At 37.0% G+C, this 19,050-nt stretch overlaps 1 protein-coding gene across 1 annotated transcript in view; it reads left to right on the forward strand.

The window, feature by feature from the left end:
• Positions 1–19,050, forward strand: part of SPTLC3 (serine palmitoyltransferase long chain base subunit 3) — a 147,831-nt gene that overhangs the window by 14,996 nt on the left and 113,785 nt on the right. The window contains exon 2 of the mRNA XM_058563224.1: positions 18,298–18,483. Coding sequence (XP_058419207.1) covers positions 18,298–18,483 — 186 coding nt within the window. The remainder of the gene's footprint in view (positions 1–18,297; positions 18,484–19,050) is intronic.

Raw genomic sequence — 19,050 nt, forward strand, 5'->3', positions numbered from 1 at the left:
CGTCCTGGAAGGCCCTCACCTCCTCTCCCAACCTTTCCCAATATTGGCTTTCTCTCTCATTCACTCATTCCTACAGCAGATATTCATTGGGCACTCTCCTAGGGACTCTATTTAGACCCCTCCAAGCAATCCTGCCTTTTCTGTGAATCCTTCACTTCCCAGTATGGGTGCATCCTGTGGAAGCCTGTGGCTTTCTTCATGGGCTGCCCTGACCTATTAGCTAACTTCTCAGGTAGTGAAGGGTAAAGCCAAGACAATGGGAAACCAATTTAACCTCTCAAGAACTGAACTTGTTCACGAATAGAAAGAAAGGGTTAGAATAGCTAATATATAAAGAACTTGTCCTCTCAAAAAGTTCCTCGCTTATAATCTCTCTCTCTCTCTGACTTCTATGGTCACTGCAGCCTAAATCTTGTAACAAACTTTTTTCCATCATGCTCTGCCTAACACACAGAGATGCTCAATAAATCAAGAATCGAATCTTTGACTCAGTTAATTTTCTGGCATAAACTTCCCAGATTTAAGTTTGAATTTTGGTCAGCCCAGATGGGTCCTAATACACTTGTTTCCTTGGAGAGGTAAATCGGTTCTCAGACTTCTTCCAAATGCTTCTAAGCAATGGTTAGAAATGAAAGAATTTTAACAAAACTCCTACAGTATGTATTCCTTAAGGTAATAGTAGATGTCATAATAAATAAGCCACCAAATCTCAATAACACAATAGAAGTTTATTTCTCACTCATATTAAGTCTAATAGGCAGTGATAGAGGACTCTGCTCTGCAGAGTTATTCAGGGAACCAGGCTAACAAAAGTTTTGCAATCTCGGGGCGGCCCGGTGGCGCAAGTGGTTAAGTGCGCGCGCTCCGCTGCGGCGGCCCGGGGTTCGCTGGTTCGGATCCCGGGCGCGCACCGACGCACTGCTTGGCAAGCCATGCTGTGGCGGCGTCCCATATAAAGTGGAGGAAGATGGGCACAGATGTTAGCCCAGGGCCGTCTTCCTCAGCAAAAAAAGAGGAGGATTGGTGGATGTTAGCACAGGGCTGATCTCTTCACAAAAAAAAAAAAAAAAAAAGTTTTGCAATCTCTAATGTGTGGCTTCCAAGGTCACCTTGGCCATCAGCATTCAGATGGCAACAGGGGAAAGAAAGAAAGAGATGGATCATAAGAAAGGTTTTTTACGGGCCAGGCGTGGACGTGGCCCATGGACACTTCCTCCCATTTCACATCGGTCAGAACTCTGTCACATGGCCACATTTGTCTGCAAAGGATATGGGACATGTAGCCCAGCCATAAGAAAGGGGAAAGGGAAATGGGTTTGGTGAACAATGAGTCTTTGCCACACTGGACAAGAGGTTAAAATATTTGAAATATGTGAAAGGCCTGAGTAAGAGATAATGAAAGCTATTATATTTGTAAGTTACCCTTTATTTTCTGTCCTTTTATTAAATGACTTGTCTTTTAAAAATATTATTATAATACAATGTGGTGAGTGTAATGATGGTGTTATGCAGTGAGAACATCAAGCCTGGATCTTTTTAGGAAGTGAAGCCAGGGCTGGGTCTTAAACAGCGGATGTTAGGCAGGCAAAGGGTATGTGTATGTGCAGTGGAGATGAGGGAAAGGTGGTAGCAGAGGACCGTAGGGAAAAAGAGTAGAAACTGAAGAAATTTCAGGAAAGCGGCAGCATGAGAAAAGGTTTGGAGAGGATAAAAATCAGGGTGTGAAATGAAAGCAGTTTGATGTTGCTTAGGCAACAAATGGAAGGCAGGAAATCAGAGGTCTTTGGCAGGTCATTGTCTTCTATGCTAAGAAACTTAGCTTTATGCTGAAAACCAACACTTCCCAAAGAGAGTTTTGTCACGCAATAGGTAGAGTTATATGAAAGGTGAAAAATACATTTGATATATGTCCTGGATCCCAAAGTTAAATGGTTTTTCACTTCAGTATTTTAATAGCATTCAATAGGGTATCCAATCAGAAAATATTTATTCAGCACCCACCATGTGAAGCTGTGTGCTGACAATGGGGATACAGTGATGAACAAGAAACATGTCTCCCCTGGCTCTTACATCCTAGCTTTTGCACACCAAGCAGCATAGAGGTATATAGCCTTTCCAAAACCATTTTTGTTGGTGGCCATCTCTAGGGAGCACTTTGGAAATACTGCTGTAAATGATGCTTGGATGTTAAAAAGTTATCTAGCAACTGCAGATTTGAGGAGTTAGGATGGAGTAAAGAGACCATCCAGGAGGTGATTTCAGTGGTCCACGCAAAAGGTTGGCGAGAAACTCCCCTGATGCTCTCAAGTCTATCTTGGGGATCTTTCCCTCTATCCATTCCTACTGCCCTTATCCTTCCAGCTTTCATCCTTCAAGCCTTTGGTCAACTCTCTTCTCATTCATGAAGTCTCCCCTACCTCTTCCAGCCAGCGTTAGATGCGTCTTCTTCCTAGTTCCCACAGTACCCTGAACATCTCTCTACAGTACCTGTTATCTTTGTCAGGTAGTCAGCCTGTAGGCACATCTGTGGGCATGTCATGTCTCCTGGCAGACCATTTGTTAACACAGACACTCAATAAGGCCTGGTTTAGTGTTGAAATAAGAGGAACAACAATAATAACAAATTCTTTTTGGATAGATTTGATGCTGGAGTTTTAAGGCAGTATAAAAAAATAAATTTTAATCTAAATTGTAATATATTCATCTATCTCAGTGGTCTGAACAACTTGAGTTGACTAAACAACTCAGTTTCATCTACTCCAGCTATCCTACTGGGGTCCCCCAGGTGGGAGGTTTCCATTTGGATTTTATCATGTGGAACATCTTATTCCAGGGTCTGCCAATAGGTTAATGATTAATTATACCAGGTGTCTTAAAAATCAGAAATAAAATTATCATAAAGGTGCTTATGTCCAAACTGAACATGACTGTATATGTATAGAATCAAATGACATATACTAAGCAGAAGGAGCTCACCTATTTGTGATGTGATGGTATGAGTTAAACTAGACTGAGACATAAGAGTTTCATAAAGCATTTCTAAACATATACATCTACAAATCACATGACAAAGGCTATGGTTAAAATACTCATTTCTTCAAATTCCCCTACAACTTTAAGACATTAAGTACCCTTCCAAATAAGGTAGAACTGTGTACTCTCATCATTCTTGTATCATTCCACTTTCATAAGCTTTGGTGCAGCATTATTTGTATAACTTCAGCCATATCTAACTGACATTCCAAAGTATTTTAGAAAAGAAATAAATGGCAACTTTGGAATCAATAAGACACTCAAATGTTTTAGAGTAAAAGTAGAGTAAAAGTTTTTTACTTTTAAAAGTAAAAGTGAAAACTCACTATGGCTAGCTTGGACTAATCATGCTTTACCTCCTGAGGCTAGGGAAGCGTCACCTTCGGCTGAACACCAAGGCTCTTCTGGTGATAAATAAAGAGTTCAGGGTATGGCTGTAGGGTAGGCAACCAACAGCGTCTGCATCACATAACAAACCTCACCAGAGGATCTATTTGAAAAGAGACTTTATGGTCCTTGCACACACTTACACTCAAGTTTCAGTGTTTAAGCTCATGAAGCCCAAAGTTACACCCCACCCCATGTTCTATTTCTTCCTTAGTAATGGCAACTGGACCACAGGGTTTGTTCAGGATTCTGAGGGAGAAGTGTTCCTACATAACCATGAATGAAATATAGACCTCTTACTATCTCTGAAAGCCCATCCTCGACAAGAGTACTAACTTGGGGTCATTAGGAATGAAATGAGTCTTAGAGATGCAGATGATCTTTATCCTTGAAGGCATATTTATATCTTATCTGTATAGATGGGTGCATTAATTGGGGTAAATAATACTAACTGCTGCAATAGACAAGCCATAAATCTCACTATCTCAACACACTGAGTTTTATTGATCATATATGTAAAGTCTATTGCAGATCAAGCACCCCTCTTCCATCTGTAGCTTCACCATCTGCATCCAGTGGCCTGTAAGTTTCTCATGGTGGAGGAAGAGAGAGATAGATAAGGCACACCAGCCCTTGGCTGCCTCAACCCAGAAGTGACACATGCCATTTCCACTCACAGCCCATTAGCCAGAAGGAGCCATATGGCCCACATTAATTGCAAAGAAGGCTGAGAAACATAGAGAACATGATGAATATACAATAACTACTAACAATGTTCTGCCATATGGTGTTTGAAAATCATTTTTATCAAACCATTGAGCAGTGCCACTCATTTATATGTTGGCTTTATACTGCGTCAACTTAGCCAAACTGGAACCTCATTTCTAGGATTTCCAGGTTGGGATTGGACCAAGAGAAATTTGTGTAATATTGGGATGGTGGAAGTGAAGCAACAGTCATTATAATCTAAAGGCATTTGTTGGCAAGGGTAGCAACTGGGCTTGTGGCTCTTCCAGATCCTGCTCCTTCAGCTTCTCTGAGTGCTGGGACTGGTGTGTGTGCATATTCTTGGCTCCGACACTTTGTACTGGACATGCTCGTTACCAAGGTGGTGGTGCCAGACAGATATGGATGCTAGTTTGTTCTACTCAATTCCAATTTATCCTAGTGGGTCCCCATTTGTCCTCACTTTCCTGTGTTTTAGGTCCGGCTCTTCTTCTCAATTACTGGCCCTGCTACTGACCTGGCAGCAACTTCAGTTCAATGACCAGATGTAGAAGCAGCAGCCCTCTATAGACTTTACATATATATATACGTGGTCTATTGAGATACAATTCACATACCATAGAATTCATCCATTTAAATTGTACAACTCAGTGGTTTTAGTTTATTCACAGAGTTGTGCAACCATCACTGCAATCAATTTGAGAACATTTTCATCATTTCCCCCCACAATTCTTACTCGTTAGCAGTCAGAGCCCATTTCTTCCTAACCTCCACCCCTCACCCTAAGTCAATCATGAATCTACTTTTGTTTCTATGGATTTATCTATTCTGGATATTTCATATAAACAGAATCATACAATATGTGGTTTTTTGTGAATGGCTTGTTTCACTTAGTATAACGTTTTCAAGGTTCATCCATGTTAGAGCATTTGCCAGTATATACTCCATTTTTATTGTCAAACGATAATCCATTGTGTGGCTATACCACATTTTATTTATCCATTTATCAGTTAATGGATATCTTTGTTGTTTCCACTTTTTACCTACCATGAATACTTGAGTACAAGTTTTTGGGTGGACATGCGTTTGCATTTCTTTTGGATATATACCTAGGAGAATTTCTAAGTCATATGATAACTCTTGTGTTTAACCTTTAAAGGAACTGCAGTGTGTGAAGATCACAATTTCTTTACATCTCTGATAACACTTATTATTATCTGTCTTTTTATTATAGCCCTCCTAGTGGATGTGAGGTAGTATCTCATTATGATTTTAATGTGCATTTCTCTGATGGCTAATGATATTGCACATCTTTTCAAGTGCTTTTTTGGCCATTTGTATATTTTTGGACAAATATTTATTCAGCTCCTTTGCCCAATTTTTCATCAGGTTGGCTTTTTATTACTGAGTTGTAAGAGTTCTTTATATATTCTAGATGCTAAATCCTTATCAGATGTAAGATTTGCCAATATTTTCTCCAATTCTGTGAGTTGCCTTTTTACTTTCTTAATAATGTCCTTTGAAGCATAAAAGGTTTTAAATTCGGTGAAGTACAACTTACCTATGTTTCCTTTTATCATTTGTGCTTTTAGTGTCATATCTAAGAAGGCTTTGCCAAACCCAAGGTCACGGACATTTTCTCCTATATTTTCTACTGAGAGCTTTATAATTTTAGCTCTTATACTTAGGTCTATAATCTATTTTGAGCTAATTTTTGTGTATGTTTTGAGGAAGGGGTCCAACATCATTCTTTTTTGTGTGCATATCCAGTTGTCCCAGCAACATTTGTTGAAAAAACTATTATTTCCCCACTGAATAGTCTGGGCACCTTGGTCAAAAATCAATAGATTGTAAACGTGAGGGCTTATTTCTGGACTCTCAATTCTATTTCATGGATGTATATGTCTTGATTACTATAGCTTTGTAGTAAATTTTAAAATTGAGAAGTGTGATTCTTCCAATTTTATTCTTTTTCTTCAAGATTGTTTTTCTGCAGGATTGTTCTGGGTCCATTGCATTTCCATATGAATTTTAATATCAGCTTGTCAATTTCTCCAAAAATTTAGCTGGGATTTTGATAGGGATTGTGTTGAATCTGTAGTTCCATTTGGGGAATATTGCCATTTTAACAATCTTAAGTCTTCCAATTTGTAAACATGGGATATATTTCCACTTACTTATGTCTTTCATTTCTTTTAATGATGGTTTGTAGTTTTTAATGTACGTCTTGCACTTTTTTGTTAAATTTTTTCCTAAGTATTTTATTGTTTTTGATGCTATTGTAAATGAAATTTTCTTACTTTCATTTTCTGATTGTTCATTGCTCGTGTATAGAAATAAATTGGTTTGTGTATTGATCTTATATCCTGTAACATTGCTGAACTCATTTGTTGGCTCTAACAATTTTTTAGTATGTTCTTTAATGGATGTTTTCTATGTACAAGATCATATCATCTAGAAATAGAGTTTTATTTCTTTCTTTCCAATATGATGTCTTTTATTTCATTTTCTTGCCTAATTTCCCTGGTTATAACCTCCAGGACACTGTTGAATAGAAGTGGTGATAGCTGATACTTGTCTTGGTTCTGATCTTAGGGAGAAAGCATTCAATCTTTCACTATTAAGAACGATGTTAGCTGTGGATTTTTTATAGATTCCTTTTACCGGGTTGAGGATTTTCCCTTCCATTCTTGGTGTGTCGAATATTTTTATTACGAAGCGGTGTTGGATTTTGTCAAATGCTTTTTCTGCTTCTATGGAAATGATTATGTAATTTTGGACATTTATTCTATTGATATGATGTATTAGGTTAATTGATTTTTGAATGTTAAACTAAGCTTGCATTCCTAGAATACATTCCACTTGGTCACAGTGTATAATCATTGTTATATGTTTGATGGATTTATTTTTGTTAATATTTTCTTAAGGATTTTTGTGTCTATATTCATAAAAGATATCAGTCTGTAGTTTTCTTTTCCTGTGAATGTCTTTGTCTGCCTTTGGTACCAGGATAATACTGGCCTTATATAATGAGTTGGGAAGTGTTTCTTCTTCTTTGATACTTTAAAAGAATTTAAGAAGACTTGCTGTTAATTCCTTAAATGCTTGGTAAAATTCACAAGTGAAGCCATCTAAGCTTGGACTTTCTATGTGGGAAGTTTTTAATTATTAATTCAATGCCTTTGTTTGTTACGGGTCTATTCAGATTTTCTACATCTTATTGAGTCAGTGTTTATAGTTTATGTCTTTCTTGAATTTGTCCGTGTCATCTAAGTTCCAATATGTTGACAGATAATTATTCATAGTAATAACTTGCAATCAATGTTATTTCTGTAAGATCAGTAATAATGTCCCTCTTTCCTTCCTGATTTTAGTAATTTGAGCGTTCTCTTTTTTTACTTAGTTCATCCAGCTCAAGGTTTCTTAATTTTGTTGATCTATTAGAAGAATCAGCTTTTTTCTATTCTCTATTTCATGTTTCCACTCCAGTCTTTATCATTGCTTTCTATCTGCTTGCTTTAGCTGTAGTTTACTCTTCTTTTTCCAGTGTCTTAAGGTAAAGTGGCATGCTATTCATTTGAGATCTTTCTCCTTTTTTAATATAGGCATTAGAGCTATAAATTTTCCTTTAAGTACTGCTTTAGCTATGTCCAATGAGTTTGGGTATATGTGTCATCATTTTTATTTATCTCAAAGTGTTTTCTAATTTCTCTTTATTTCTTTTTTGACCAATTTGCTATTTAGGAGAATGTTGTTTAATTTCCACCTATTTGTACATTTCCCAATTTTTTTTTTGTTATTGACTTCTAATTCTATTGTGACTGTAAAACATACTATGCATGATTTCAGTCCTTTTAAATTTATTGAGGCTTGTTTTATGGCTAACTGCAGAATGTTCTATATGCACTTGAGAAAAATGTGTATTATGCTGTTTGGTGGGGGAATGTTCTATAGATGTCTGTTAAGTCTAGTTGGTTTATAGTATTCTTCAAGTCTCTTATTTCCCTGTTGGTCTTCTGCCTGGTTGTTATATCAACTATTGAAAGTACGATATTGAAGTTTCTACTATTATTGTGGAATTATCTATTTCTCCTTTCATTTCTGTAAGTTTTTCCTTCATGCATATTGGGATTTGTTGTTAGGTACATACATGTTTATCATTGTTACATCTTTCTAATGGATTGACCATTTTCTCGTATAAAATGTCTCTCTTTATCTTTAGTAACAATTTTGTTTTAAAGTCTATTTTGTCTGATATTAGTATAGACATTCCAGCTTTATTATAGTTGCCATTTTTATGCTATATTTTTCCATTGTTTTACTTTTAACTTACTTGCATCTCTAAATCTAAAATATGGCTCCTGTAGATAGCTTATAGTCGGATTTGATTTTGTTTTTTTCTAGTTTGACAATATGCCACCTGAGTGGATTGTTTCATCCATTCATATTTACTGTTATTATTGATACAGTTGGATTTATGCCTGCCACTTTATTTTTTGTTTATTGTCTGTCTCACATCCTCTTTGTCCCTCTATTCTCCCTTTACTGTTTTCTTTTGCATTAAATATTTTCTAGTGTAATATTTTAATGATTTTTTCACTGTATTTTTTGAGTATTTTCTTAGTGATTGCTCTAGGACTTACCATATATATCTTAACTTATCAGAGTCTACTTCAGATTTATACAAACTTAACTCCAGTGGGATATAGAAATGTTACTCCTATATAGTCTTCTCCTTTTTTGTGCTATTACTGTTATAATATTACATCTATATATTTGACAAAAGCAATAATATATTGTTATAATTATTACATTATATAATTTTATGTCTTTTTAAAAGGCTGGATACCTGGAAGAAAGGATACTAAGAATAGATATAGATATAGACATAGACATAGACATCAACATAGATAAAGAGTTTGTTATATTAATCTTCTCATTCACATTCTTATTTACAATTTCTGGTTCTCTTCATTTGTTCCTGTGGATTCTCATCACCATCTTATATCATTTCCTTACTCCAACATAGCTTTGCTTGGACCCACTTCCTTTGTGCTCTCATTGTCAAATATATGTCTCTGTATAGGCCCAACAATAAAATTATCATACATTTTTTATACAATTTCTTTTTAAACCAGTTAATAGAAGAAAAGAAAATAAATATGTATTTATACTGTCTTTTATAGTTTAATAAATTTAACTTATGTGCTTTTTGTGTGGGGTTATTTTTTGGGGAGCTGGTGAGTTGACTTACCATCTGGGGTTACTTGCTGTCACCCTGAAGAATTTCCTTCAGTATTTCTTGTAACGTAGTTCTGCTATCAACGAATTCTCTCAATTTTTATCTTGGAATGAATGTCTTTATTTTGCCTGCATTTTTGAAGGATCATTTTGCATAATACAGCATTCTTGGTTGATATTTTTTTTTCCAGCACTTTGACTATGTCATCCCACTACCTTGTGGCCTCCATAGGTTTGCTTGGAAGTCAGCTGTTAATCTTTCTGGAGTTTGTTATGTAATGGACTGTTTTCTCTCTTGCTTCTTTTAGGATTTTCTATCTGTCTCTGTCTCTCAACATTTTTACTATAATGTGTCTGGGAATGGATCTCTTTGCCTGTATCCTGCTTAAATATCATTAAGCTTCTGGTTGTATAAATTAAATTTTTTCATCAATTTTGAGGAGTTTTCAGCCAATATTTCTTGAAATATTTTTTCTGTTCCTTCCTCTCCTCTCCTTCTTGTACTATCATTATGTGTATGTTGTTGTACTCAATAATATTCCACATTTTTCTGAGGCCCTGTTTATTTTTCTTCATTTTTTTTTCTTTCTGGGTTTTTCTTTGGATTGTATAAACACTATTGATATATCTTCAAATTCACTGATTCTTTCATCTTCCAGTTTGAATCTACTATTGAGCCCTGCTAATAAGTTTTTGTTTCTGTTATTATACTTTTTCAATTCCAGAATTTCCATTTGATTCTTTTATATAATTACTTCTCTATATTGATATTTCCTATTTGATGAGACATTGTTATCATATCTTCTTTTATTTCTTTCAGCATGGCTTCCTTTAGTTCTTTAATTTATAATTTAATTTATAAAAGACTCCATTTATAATGGAGTCTTTGCTAAGCCCAACACAGGCATCCCTCTCATAGGCAGTTTCTGTTGCCCGCTATTTTTCCTTTGTATAAGTCAAATTTTCCTTTTTTTTTTTGCATGTCTTATATTTTTGGTTGAAACTAGACATTTTCAGATAGTATATTGTAGCAACTCTGGATACTAACCACCACCCCCAACCCCACAGGGATTTTTGCTGTTGTATTTGCTTGTTTATTTGTTTAGTGACTTGGCTGGGCTATTTTCATAGAGTCTATTTACCTCAGAATGTGAAACCTCTGATGTTGCTCCTCAGAGAGTGCAGCCTTGGGCATGTGCACTGGAATGACAGTGGTTTTAGCAAGGTTCTCCTTGCCTGTCTCTTTCCCTGATCTCTCTGGAAAGCTGTTTGCCTCTGTTGGTATTATACCCAGTTGTTCATCTACACTAATTTCTAGCTTTCTCTATTGGTTTGGACAATATCTTGGGGCATAAATTACTCCATAGTCTGATACAATTAAAGTGAGGACCCTTGGCATGGTTAGTTTTCAAGACCAGTCTTTTAGGTGTGTTTTGATGCCAAGAGTGCTCTTCTTAGCTATCCCTCCCCCTTGTTCTCTCTGATAAACTAACTGCCTACAGATTAGCTTTTTACTCTCACAGAATTACTGGTCTCCTCTCAATTGCTTACCACCAAAATCTCCATTGTTTTCAAGAGCTCCCTTAGTCTTGAACTTCCCCACTCTCTGTTCTAAATAAATCAATTCATTATGGTAATGGCTTTATACCTCTCTGTTCTTATTGTCTGCTTCTCTCCCTTTTCAAAACCAATGACCCACTGCTTCAGAACTGGGGAAAAGACAGTGTCCTGCTTCTCTAGGGGTGACATACCTGCTCTGGGTGGGGCAGTAGCCTCTGCTTTTCTTGAATTTCCTCTTCTAGCATGGAATCTCCACCTTACTAGAGAGCTGGGGCAAGGGCAATTGAGGCCCCAGTATTCTCAGCATGCCATGCCTGGAGTAGAGCCTCCACTCTAAGGATGGGTGTTGGGTGGAAGAAGGGAACCCCCAATCCCTTGCATGGAATTTAGCTCTGAAAAATAGCTGAGAGTGATGAGGAATGCTGGCATCTTGCCCCTCTCAGGGAAATAGCAAAGCCCTGGACTGAAGCTGAAGCTGGGAGTGAGGGAGTCCCATCTTCTTGACCATACCTGCTCAGAGTAAACCTTTTCCATGCTGAGTGAGGGAGCAGAGGGAGGGAGTGGGTCATGGCTCAAGAGCTGCAGACACTTGCTCTTCTTTTTGATACTTAGCCAATTTTCTTGAATAAATATTTCTTCATTTGCCACATGCCCTTAAGACAATTTCCAGATGCTTTAAATTGTTTTATTTTTCTAACTTGTACCAGTTATGGTTTTTTTACTTACTGTAAGGAAAGTCTATGGGAGCTCTTCATGACACCATTATGGAAATGGTCTCCCTTTCCAGAGATTTTTAACCAGCTCCCACATTTGATTATAGCATAATCTCTAGAATAAGAATTTTATTCCATATCACTCCCAATGGTTCTGTTTCCCTGCTCAAAACTAACTACTACAATGTAGGTAGAGACTTATTCCCCAGATGCCAGTATCCTTGAAAGTTTGTATTCTCCCCAAGAGACCTCAGAGCAGTATCTACTCAACTCTCACAATGTGGAAAATTCTGGATACATTCCACTTCAGAAAGAAAGATAGCTCTTTCCTTATCTCCAGTGGTCTAGGTTTCCTTAGGCATTTCATCATCCCAGAAATTATCTTATTCCCAAACTTGCTACTCTTTTAGTGACTAAAACCTGAAAGCCTCTTCATTCTCATCTTGGCTACTTTTTCCATAGACTGACCCAGCAGTATAATGGAATGTGCTGTGTTACATGGGCTGCCTCAGTCTGAAAACAAAAGTTTGCTTGTAAATGTGTGGTTAATCTGAGAAATTACCTTGGTTTCATACTTGCTCATCTCTTTTTTTCCTACCCCAAGAACATAAAACAGAACAAGGGCCTGCAGTGCAAGTTTTTTTAAAGTTCTAGGGGATAAAGTGTTACTGAGATAGTCTGTGTCATTATAGTCAGATAGTCACATGTGCTCTTCATCCCTCCCCTCAGGGGTCTTGTTCTAAGAATTATACCATCTCTTACCTTTATCTACAGTTATCCTTAATTTATTGAGTACTTTCTTCAGTTGCTAAATATGCTCAATATTTCTTTATTCCAAAAGAATCACGTCCCCCACCATTAGTATCTAAAGCCACCACCTTCTCTCTGTTCCACTCTTCACTGTCACACTTATTTAATGAGGAGTCACAACTCCCTGCCCCATTGCCTCTATACCCCCTTTCTCCTTAAATCCCTGCTGTCTGATAAACCAGCGGGAAAATGAGCTGATGAAATCATTGGCTGAAGTTTTCTTCTGAGTCCCCATGCGCAATGGTCTTTCTCAACTTCAGTATCTCAACCCCCGCCTCTTTAACTCCCACCTCTTCTTTCCCACTCACACTTACTTATGTCCTAGAGGACCCTCATTTTCCTGCTTCTCCCTATGTGTAGATATTGCCCAAAGCTCTATACATGTTCTTTCTTTTCTTTCCCAAATATTTCTTCAAAAGCAGCATCATCAAATATAGCAATTTCATCAGTCATCACTATGAAAATCATAGCATTTGATGAGTACTTACTCTGTGGCAGGTACTTTGCATTTATTATCTCATTTAACTTTCAAGACAAACCTTATTAGCTCCATTTTACACTTGAGGCATTTGAGGGCAAGAGAAATTAAGTGACCTGCACAAGGTCATATAGTCAGCAAATGAAAGAACCAGGATTTGAACCCAGTCAGTCTCACTCCTGCACAAGCCCTTTCCACCATTATGCTCTACCTCCCATCAGAGGGCTCAGATTCCACCTCCTTCAGGAAACGACTCCTGATCACCCAACACGATATGGTCCCTCTATTTGTGTCACCCTTAAGACATTTACTTTTTGCTCTATGTTATGGTCATTTATGCTCACTCTTCCCAACACCCATACACCATTGCACTATCAATTCTTCAAGAAAGGGACTGTATTTATTAATTTCATATCCCCTCTAATGTTTGCCTAGGACAGTGCAAAATAAGCAGCCGGTAAAAGACCTGCTAATTTGACTGAAAGAGTAATCATCTGTAAAGGTGGGTCTTCTCAGCATGCCCCAAAACCCTGTTAATTTCCAGGTATGACAGGAATGCAGGAAGTAAACAAACCCCAATGTGTCACAGTGTCCCAAATGACCAGGCACTCTGGGCGTGGGGGCTCAGGATCTGTTTATTTTCAAAGCTATCAAAGAAAAACTAGAACATAGAATAGAAAGGAAGTATTGCTGAAAGGTAGAACAAAGAAAGAAAGTGCGTTACAGATTACCGTGCTGTGTCAACCTTGGCCAGCAAACTTATTAAGCAAAATTTTATGCTTTGTTTACTTTGGTAGGGCATGCCTTGCATGTCCTGGAAGTTTCTCTCTTTACATGCACTCCCATATTTCAAAATAACTATCCAACCCCAGACTAAGAATTCCTTCCCACGAGGTGTCACTGACTTCAATTTTAAATAAAGGAATATAGTAAATGAGTCACTTTCCATACGTTAAGAAAGATTGTGTATTTCCAGATAACTTTGTTTTCCATGAAGATATCTTATTTTCTCTCTTCCAAATAAAATCACATTAAATTAAATTAAAAATAAAGTTATATGAGAGATACTAAAGTAGATATTGGTTTGGATCAACAGACAGTGTTGGAAATTTCTCCTTTGTGTTATAACTATTTTCCAGAACAAGTCACATGGGCAAAAAAAAAATAGTTACACGGACCCAGCCTGTGCACCCAACTGAGGGTTTTATTTGCATCTAGATAGACAGTCTGTTATGTACAGCGTGTGTTTGCCCCAGAGCCAATTCAGGAAGAAATTTCCCATGGGTTTCAGGGGAAATGCTCTGCTTGATTTGGCCACATATGGAGCTCAGAAATGGATATGGGGCCAGAAAAAGAAAAAACAGAGAGCCTCCTGCTGATCCTCACAGGATAGCCTTGCATGTCCTGGAAGTTTCTCTCTTTACATGCACTCACATAACTCAGCCATCCTCTAAGTCAGCCAAAGGGGCTAATTTGTGAGCAGGCTAAATCAGGTTTCCGAAGTCACCCACATCGGGTTCCCTTCACTCATGCTTCTTCCTTTGGAGTGCCCTTAAAAGGAGTGGGTCAGTCCCAAAATTCTTTCCCAAGCCCACTGCTTTTCTCTTTTTAAAATTTGTCCTTTCTCATGTTCTGCTTCAACCGTGGCTTAAGTTGTGCCCCATAGTAGCTGACTTCCAGATCCTCTATTTGAGCCAGGGCCTTTCTCTTTTCCTGTATCCCTAACTGCCCAGCAAACAGTCCCACTTTTGCAAACAGTTCACCACCTCCAACTTTAGCATGTCCCATACATACTCATTGCCTTTCCCCCATAAGCAGCCCTCCTAATTCCTTCTTTCTTCTTATCAACAATGCTACAATGTTCCTTGCAGATACTTTTCATTTTCCTCTTCCTTGACCTCATACCTAACCAGTCACAAAATTTCATCAAATCTTCCTTCATGAGGACCTCAGTCCCTTTTGCTAGAGTCTGGACGAATCAAGGAAGGAAGGAAGCCAATCATGTGTCCCTGTGATGTAAAAGGAACCAGGAGGTGGATCTCGTCTGGGTCAGGAGGTCACCTGGAATGCCGGACACAGATGCAATCCAAAGCTCAAGCACAGAACAGAGACAAGGAGGGCACAAAGCTTGGCACTAGAATAGTAAGGTCAGCCACCCATCAGACCTACAGGACTGGTGTGAGGACATAGTGAAAGGGAGGTCAAGAAGTCAGGAGCAGAGATTGGGTCTGTCTTGGTCATCTTTGAATCCCCAGAACCTAGTTCATTGCTGACTCATGTAAGCACCCAATAAATGTCCTATATTTCCAAATACAGGGCATTTTTTTTATAACTTTTCATTCGCCTTTCATTCAAGACTTCATATTAAGCAACGCTTTTTCACTTTCATTTTTTTTAAACCACCAGGTAGTGTTTGGGGAAGACACGTTAGAAGGAGCAACATCCATAGTTTGGGGTGTCTAGAGAAGTAACCTGACATAATGGACAAATAAGAAAGCAAGGAATTTTAATAACATTTTGGGAGATTTTGACTTAACAACTCAAGTGTTAGATGTCATTATAAAAAGGCTTTTTAAAAATTGTTTTACAAATAAGTAGAGATCAAAATATTCATCTACCAGATAATTTGTTTTGATTGCATATATTTTCCATTGTCATACATTTTGTGGCTTGGAATAAAACTTCCAGTGACTAAGTCACATAGAGATTCCAAAAATACCACACCTCAAATAATGCAGAGGAAATAAGGTGATATGCTCTAGAAAACTGTGTTGGAATCAAACAGTACTTGTAGTGATGATAAAGACTATGAGAGTAGCAAAAACAGTGTTTCTAATTAACATTATTTTATATATAATATCTCATTGTATATATACATGTGTAAGCTAAATTAATACATTAAATACTAGTAGACATTGGACAATTTCCTGTAAATCACTAAAAGTCAGATATTTCAAATGGTCAAAACACTTCTTATCAATCATCTCATTGGGAAATGGGGAATCTATGCATTGCATTACATTCGTTGAATAAAATAATGAATGAATGCATAAATATTTATTAAAGACTAAAACAGTTAAATATTGGCATTAGGAATGATTTATTCACTAATCCATTGAGCCAACATTGATTGAGCTGCTATGTGCAAATCAGTTAAGCAGGAATCAGAATGGTTTGGTACTAAATGTCTACTTTCCACTGGGATGTTGACACCTAAGATAAAAGAAATACCTTTTTTAACTTTTTATTATGAAAAATTTCAAACATACAGAAAAATGAAAAAATAATATAACAAACATCCATAGAACTTCCATCTAGATTCAACAGTTATTAACATTTTCTCAAAATTGCTTCATGTATATATTTAATTTTGGATGGACCATTTGAAAGGAAATTATAGCTGTCATAGCACTTCACCCCCCTAACTTTAGTATGCATCTACAAAGATTAAAACATTCTCCCACATAACTGTCATGCTACTATCATGCCTAACAAAATTAACAATAATTCCTTAATAAGAGATATTTCCAGTCTACATTCAGATTTACACAGTTGCATTTGGTTGTGTCTCTTAAGTCCCCTCCCCCACCTTTTTTCTTTTTTTTTTCCCAGCTTGATTGAGGTGTAATTGACAAATAAAAATTGTATATATTTGAGGTGTACAACGTGATTTGATATAGGCATACATTGTGAAATGCTAATTAACACATCCATCACCTCACTTAGGTACTTTGTGCGTGTGTGTGTGTGTGTGTGTGTGTGTGTGTGTGGTGAGAACACCCTGGATATACTGTCTTAGCAAATTCCAAGTATACTATACAATATTATTAATTGTAGTAACCATGCTGCACATTAGATCTCAGAACTTCTTCATCTTATAACTGAAGATTTGTAACCTTCGATCAACATCTCCCCATTTCCCTCACCCCCCAACCCCCAGCAAGCACACTCTCTGCTTCTTTGAGTTCAGCTTTTTTAGATTCCACATAAGTGAGATCACGCAGTATTTGTCTTTCTGTGTCTGGTTTATTTCACTTAACATAATGTACTCCAGATTCATCCATGTTGTCTCATATGGCAAGATTTCCTTCTTTTTTATGGCTGAATAATTCTGGTGTGTGTATGTGTGTGTTCATCCATCTATGAATATTCGATTATTTCCATATTTTGGCTATTGTGAATAATGATGCAAAAGAACACGGGAGTGCAGATATCTCTTCAAGAGATTGATTTCATTTCCTATGGGTATATACACAGATGTGGGATTGCTGGATCATACAGTAGTTCTATTTTTTTTAATTTTCTGAGGAAATTCCATAGTGTTTTCCATAGTGGTTGTACCAATTTACATTCCCACCAGCAGTGTACAAGGGTTCCCTTTTCTCCACATCCTCACCAACACTTGTTATCTCTTGTCTTTTTGATAACAGCCATCCTAACAGATGTGAGGTCATATTTCATTGTGGTGTTGATTTGTATTTCCCTGATGATTAGTGATATTGAGCATCTTTTCATATACCTGTCACCCATTTGTGTGTCTTCTTTGGGAAAATGTCTACTCAAGTCCTTTGTCCATTTTTTAATCAAATTATTTGGTTTTTTTCTATTGAGTTTTATGAGTTCCTTATATATTTTGAATATTAACTCCTTATCAGATATATGGTTTGCAAATATTTTCTCCCATTACGTAGGTTGCTTTTTCATTTTGTTGATCATTTCCTTTGCTGCATAGGAGCTTTTTAGTTTGATGTAGCCCCACTTGTTTATTTTTGCTTTTAAAGACCAGCCCAGTTGTCATATCAAAATTCCCACAATGTGGATTATCTGATTGTTTCCTCATGACGTCATTTACCAAGTTCCTCTATCTCAATATTTCTTGTGAAACAGAAGATAGATATAAAAGCTTGACTGAATTCATGTTAAATGTTTCATCAGTGTATTGAATATTACATCATGATAAGAGCACAGTGTGGCTAGTTGTTCCAACATCTGTGATGTAATTTGATCACCTGGTTCAGGTAGAAACTACAGGTCTGTGATTAGAGAGTAACCTGTGGGATGCTACCTCGGCATCTTGCAAAAACCTTATTCCTTATTAACTTTCCACTTAATGGATTTAGCATCTGTTGAGAATTTTTGCCTGAATCAATTATTTCATTAGAAGGTTGTAAAATAAAATGCATATTTCTTGTTACCCTCTTCGATTATCCATTTCCCATTTTCTCCAGCCATCTTTTACAATCTTAAATATGTTCTTTGAAATTGAAAAGGCTGAAGTCCAAAGTTTTAAGTATCATAGTTTATTGTAATGGGAGAGAACTAACCTTCGATTTTCTTTTGTGTTTTCAGCAAAATGGGAAGCCACATTTTTATGATAAGCCACTTGTTGAATTCTTTGAAGAAGCACCTCTTCATGTTATGGTTTTCACTTACATGGGATATGGAATTGGAACCCTATTTGGCTATCTCAGAGACTTTATGAGAAACTGGGGAATAGAAAAATGCAACGCAGCTGTAGAACGAGAAGAACAAAAAGTACGTATGTTCACCTCTTTGGATCTTTGTCAATGCCTCTTCTTCTCTAAAGGGTTCTCAGAGTGGTGACGCACATACAGATCCTAAAAAGAGTGAGGTGCTCAGGAACTACTCGGGGTAAATTCTATTCATCCCCACCCCCTAAACACCATCCCCTGTGTGTTCATGGACTTGTTTTTACAAATATTTATTTAACAACTACTGTTTGCCAGATACTGAACTAAGGGTTTCTCATACATTATTATATTTAATTTTCATAACAACCCCATGAGATAGATATTAAAATACCACTTTAAAGATTAAAAAAATGAAAAATAACCACAAGGGCACATGCATGGGACTGTATTCTGGTCTTCTAGTTGAAAGATGAGTATTATTTATGTTCTATCCTGAAATAGAAAAGTATGTCTGAGTGCAATGTGAGATTTTTATTTCATCTAGGTCAGAGTTTCTCAACTTCGGTACTATTGACATTTTGGGCTAGATAATTCTTTGGTGGGGAGGCCACCCTGTGCACTGTACGATTTTTAACAGCATCCCTGGCCTCTACCCACTAGATGCCGTTAG

This window comes from Diceros bicornis, chromosome 19 (genome assembly GCF_020826845.1).
Source record: "Diceros bicornis minor isolate mBicDic1 chromosome 19, mDicBic1.mat.cur, whole genome shotgun sequence".
Lineage (NCBI taxonomy): Eukaryota > Metazoa > Chordata > Mammalia > Perissodactyla > Rhinocerotidae > Diceros > Diceros bicornis.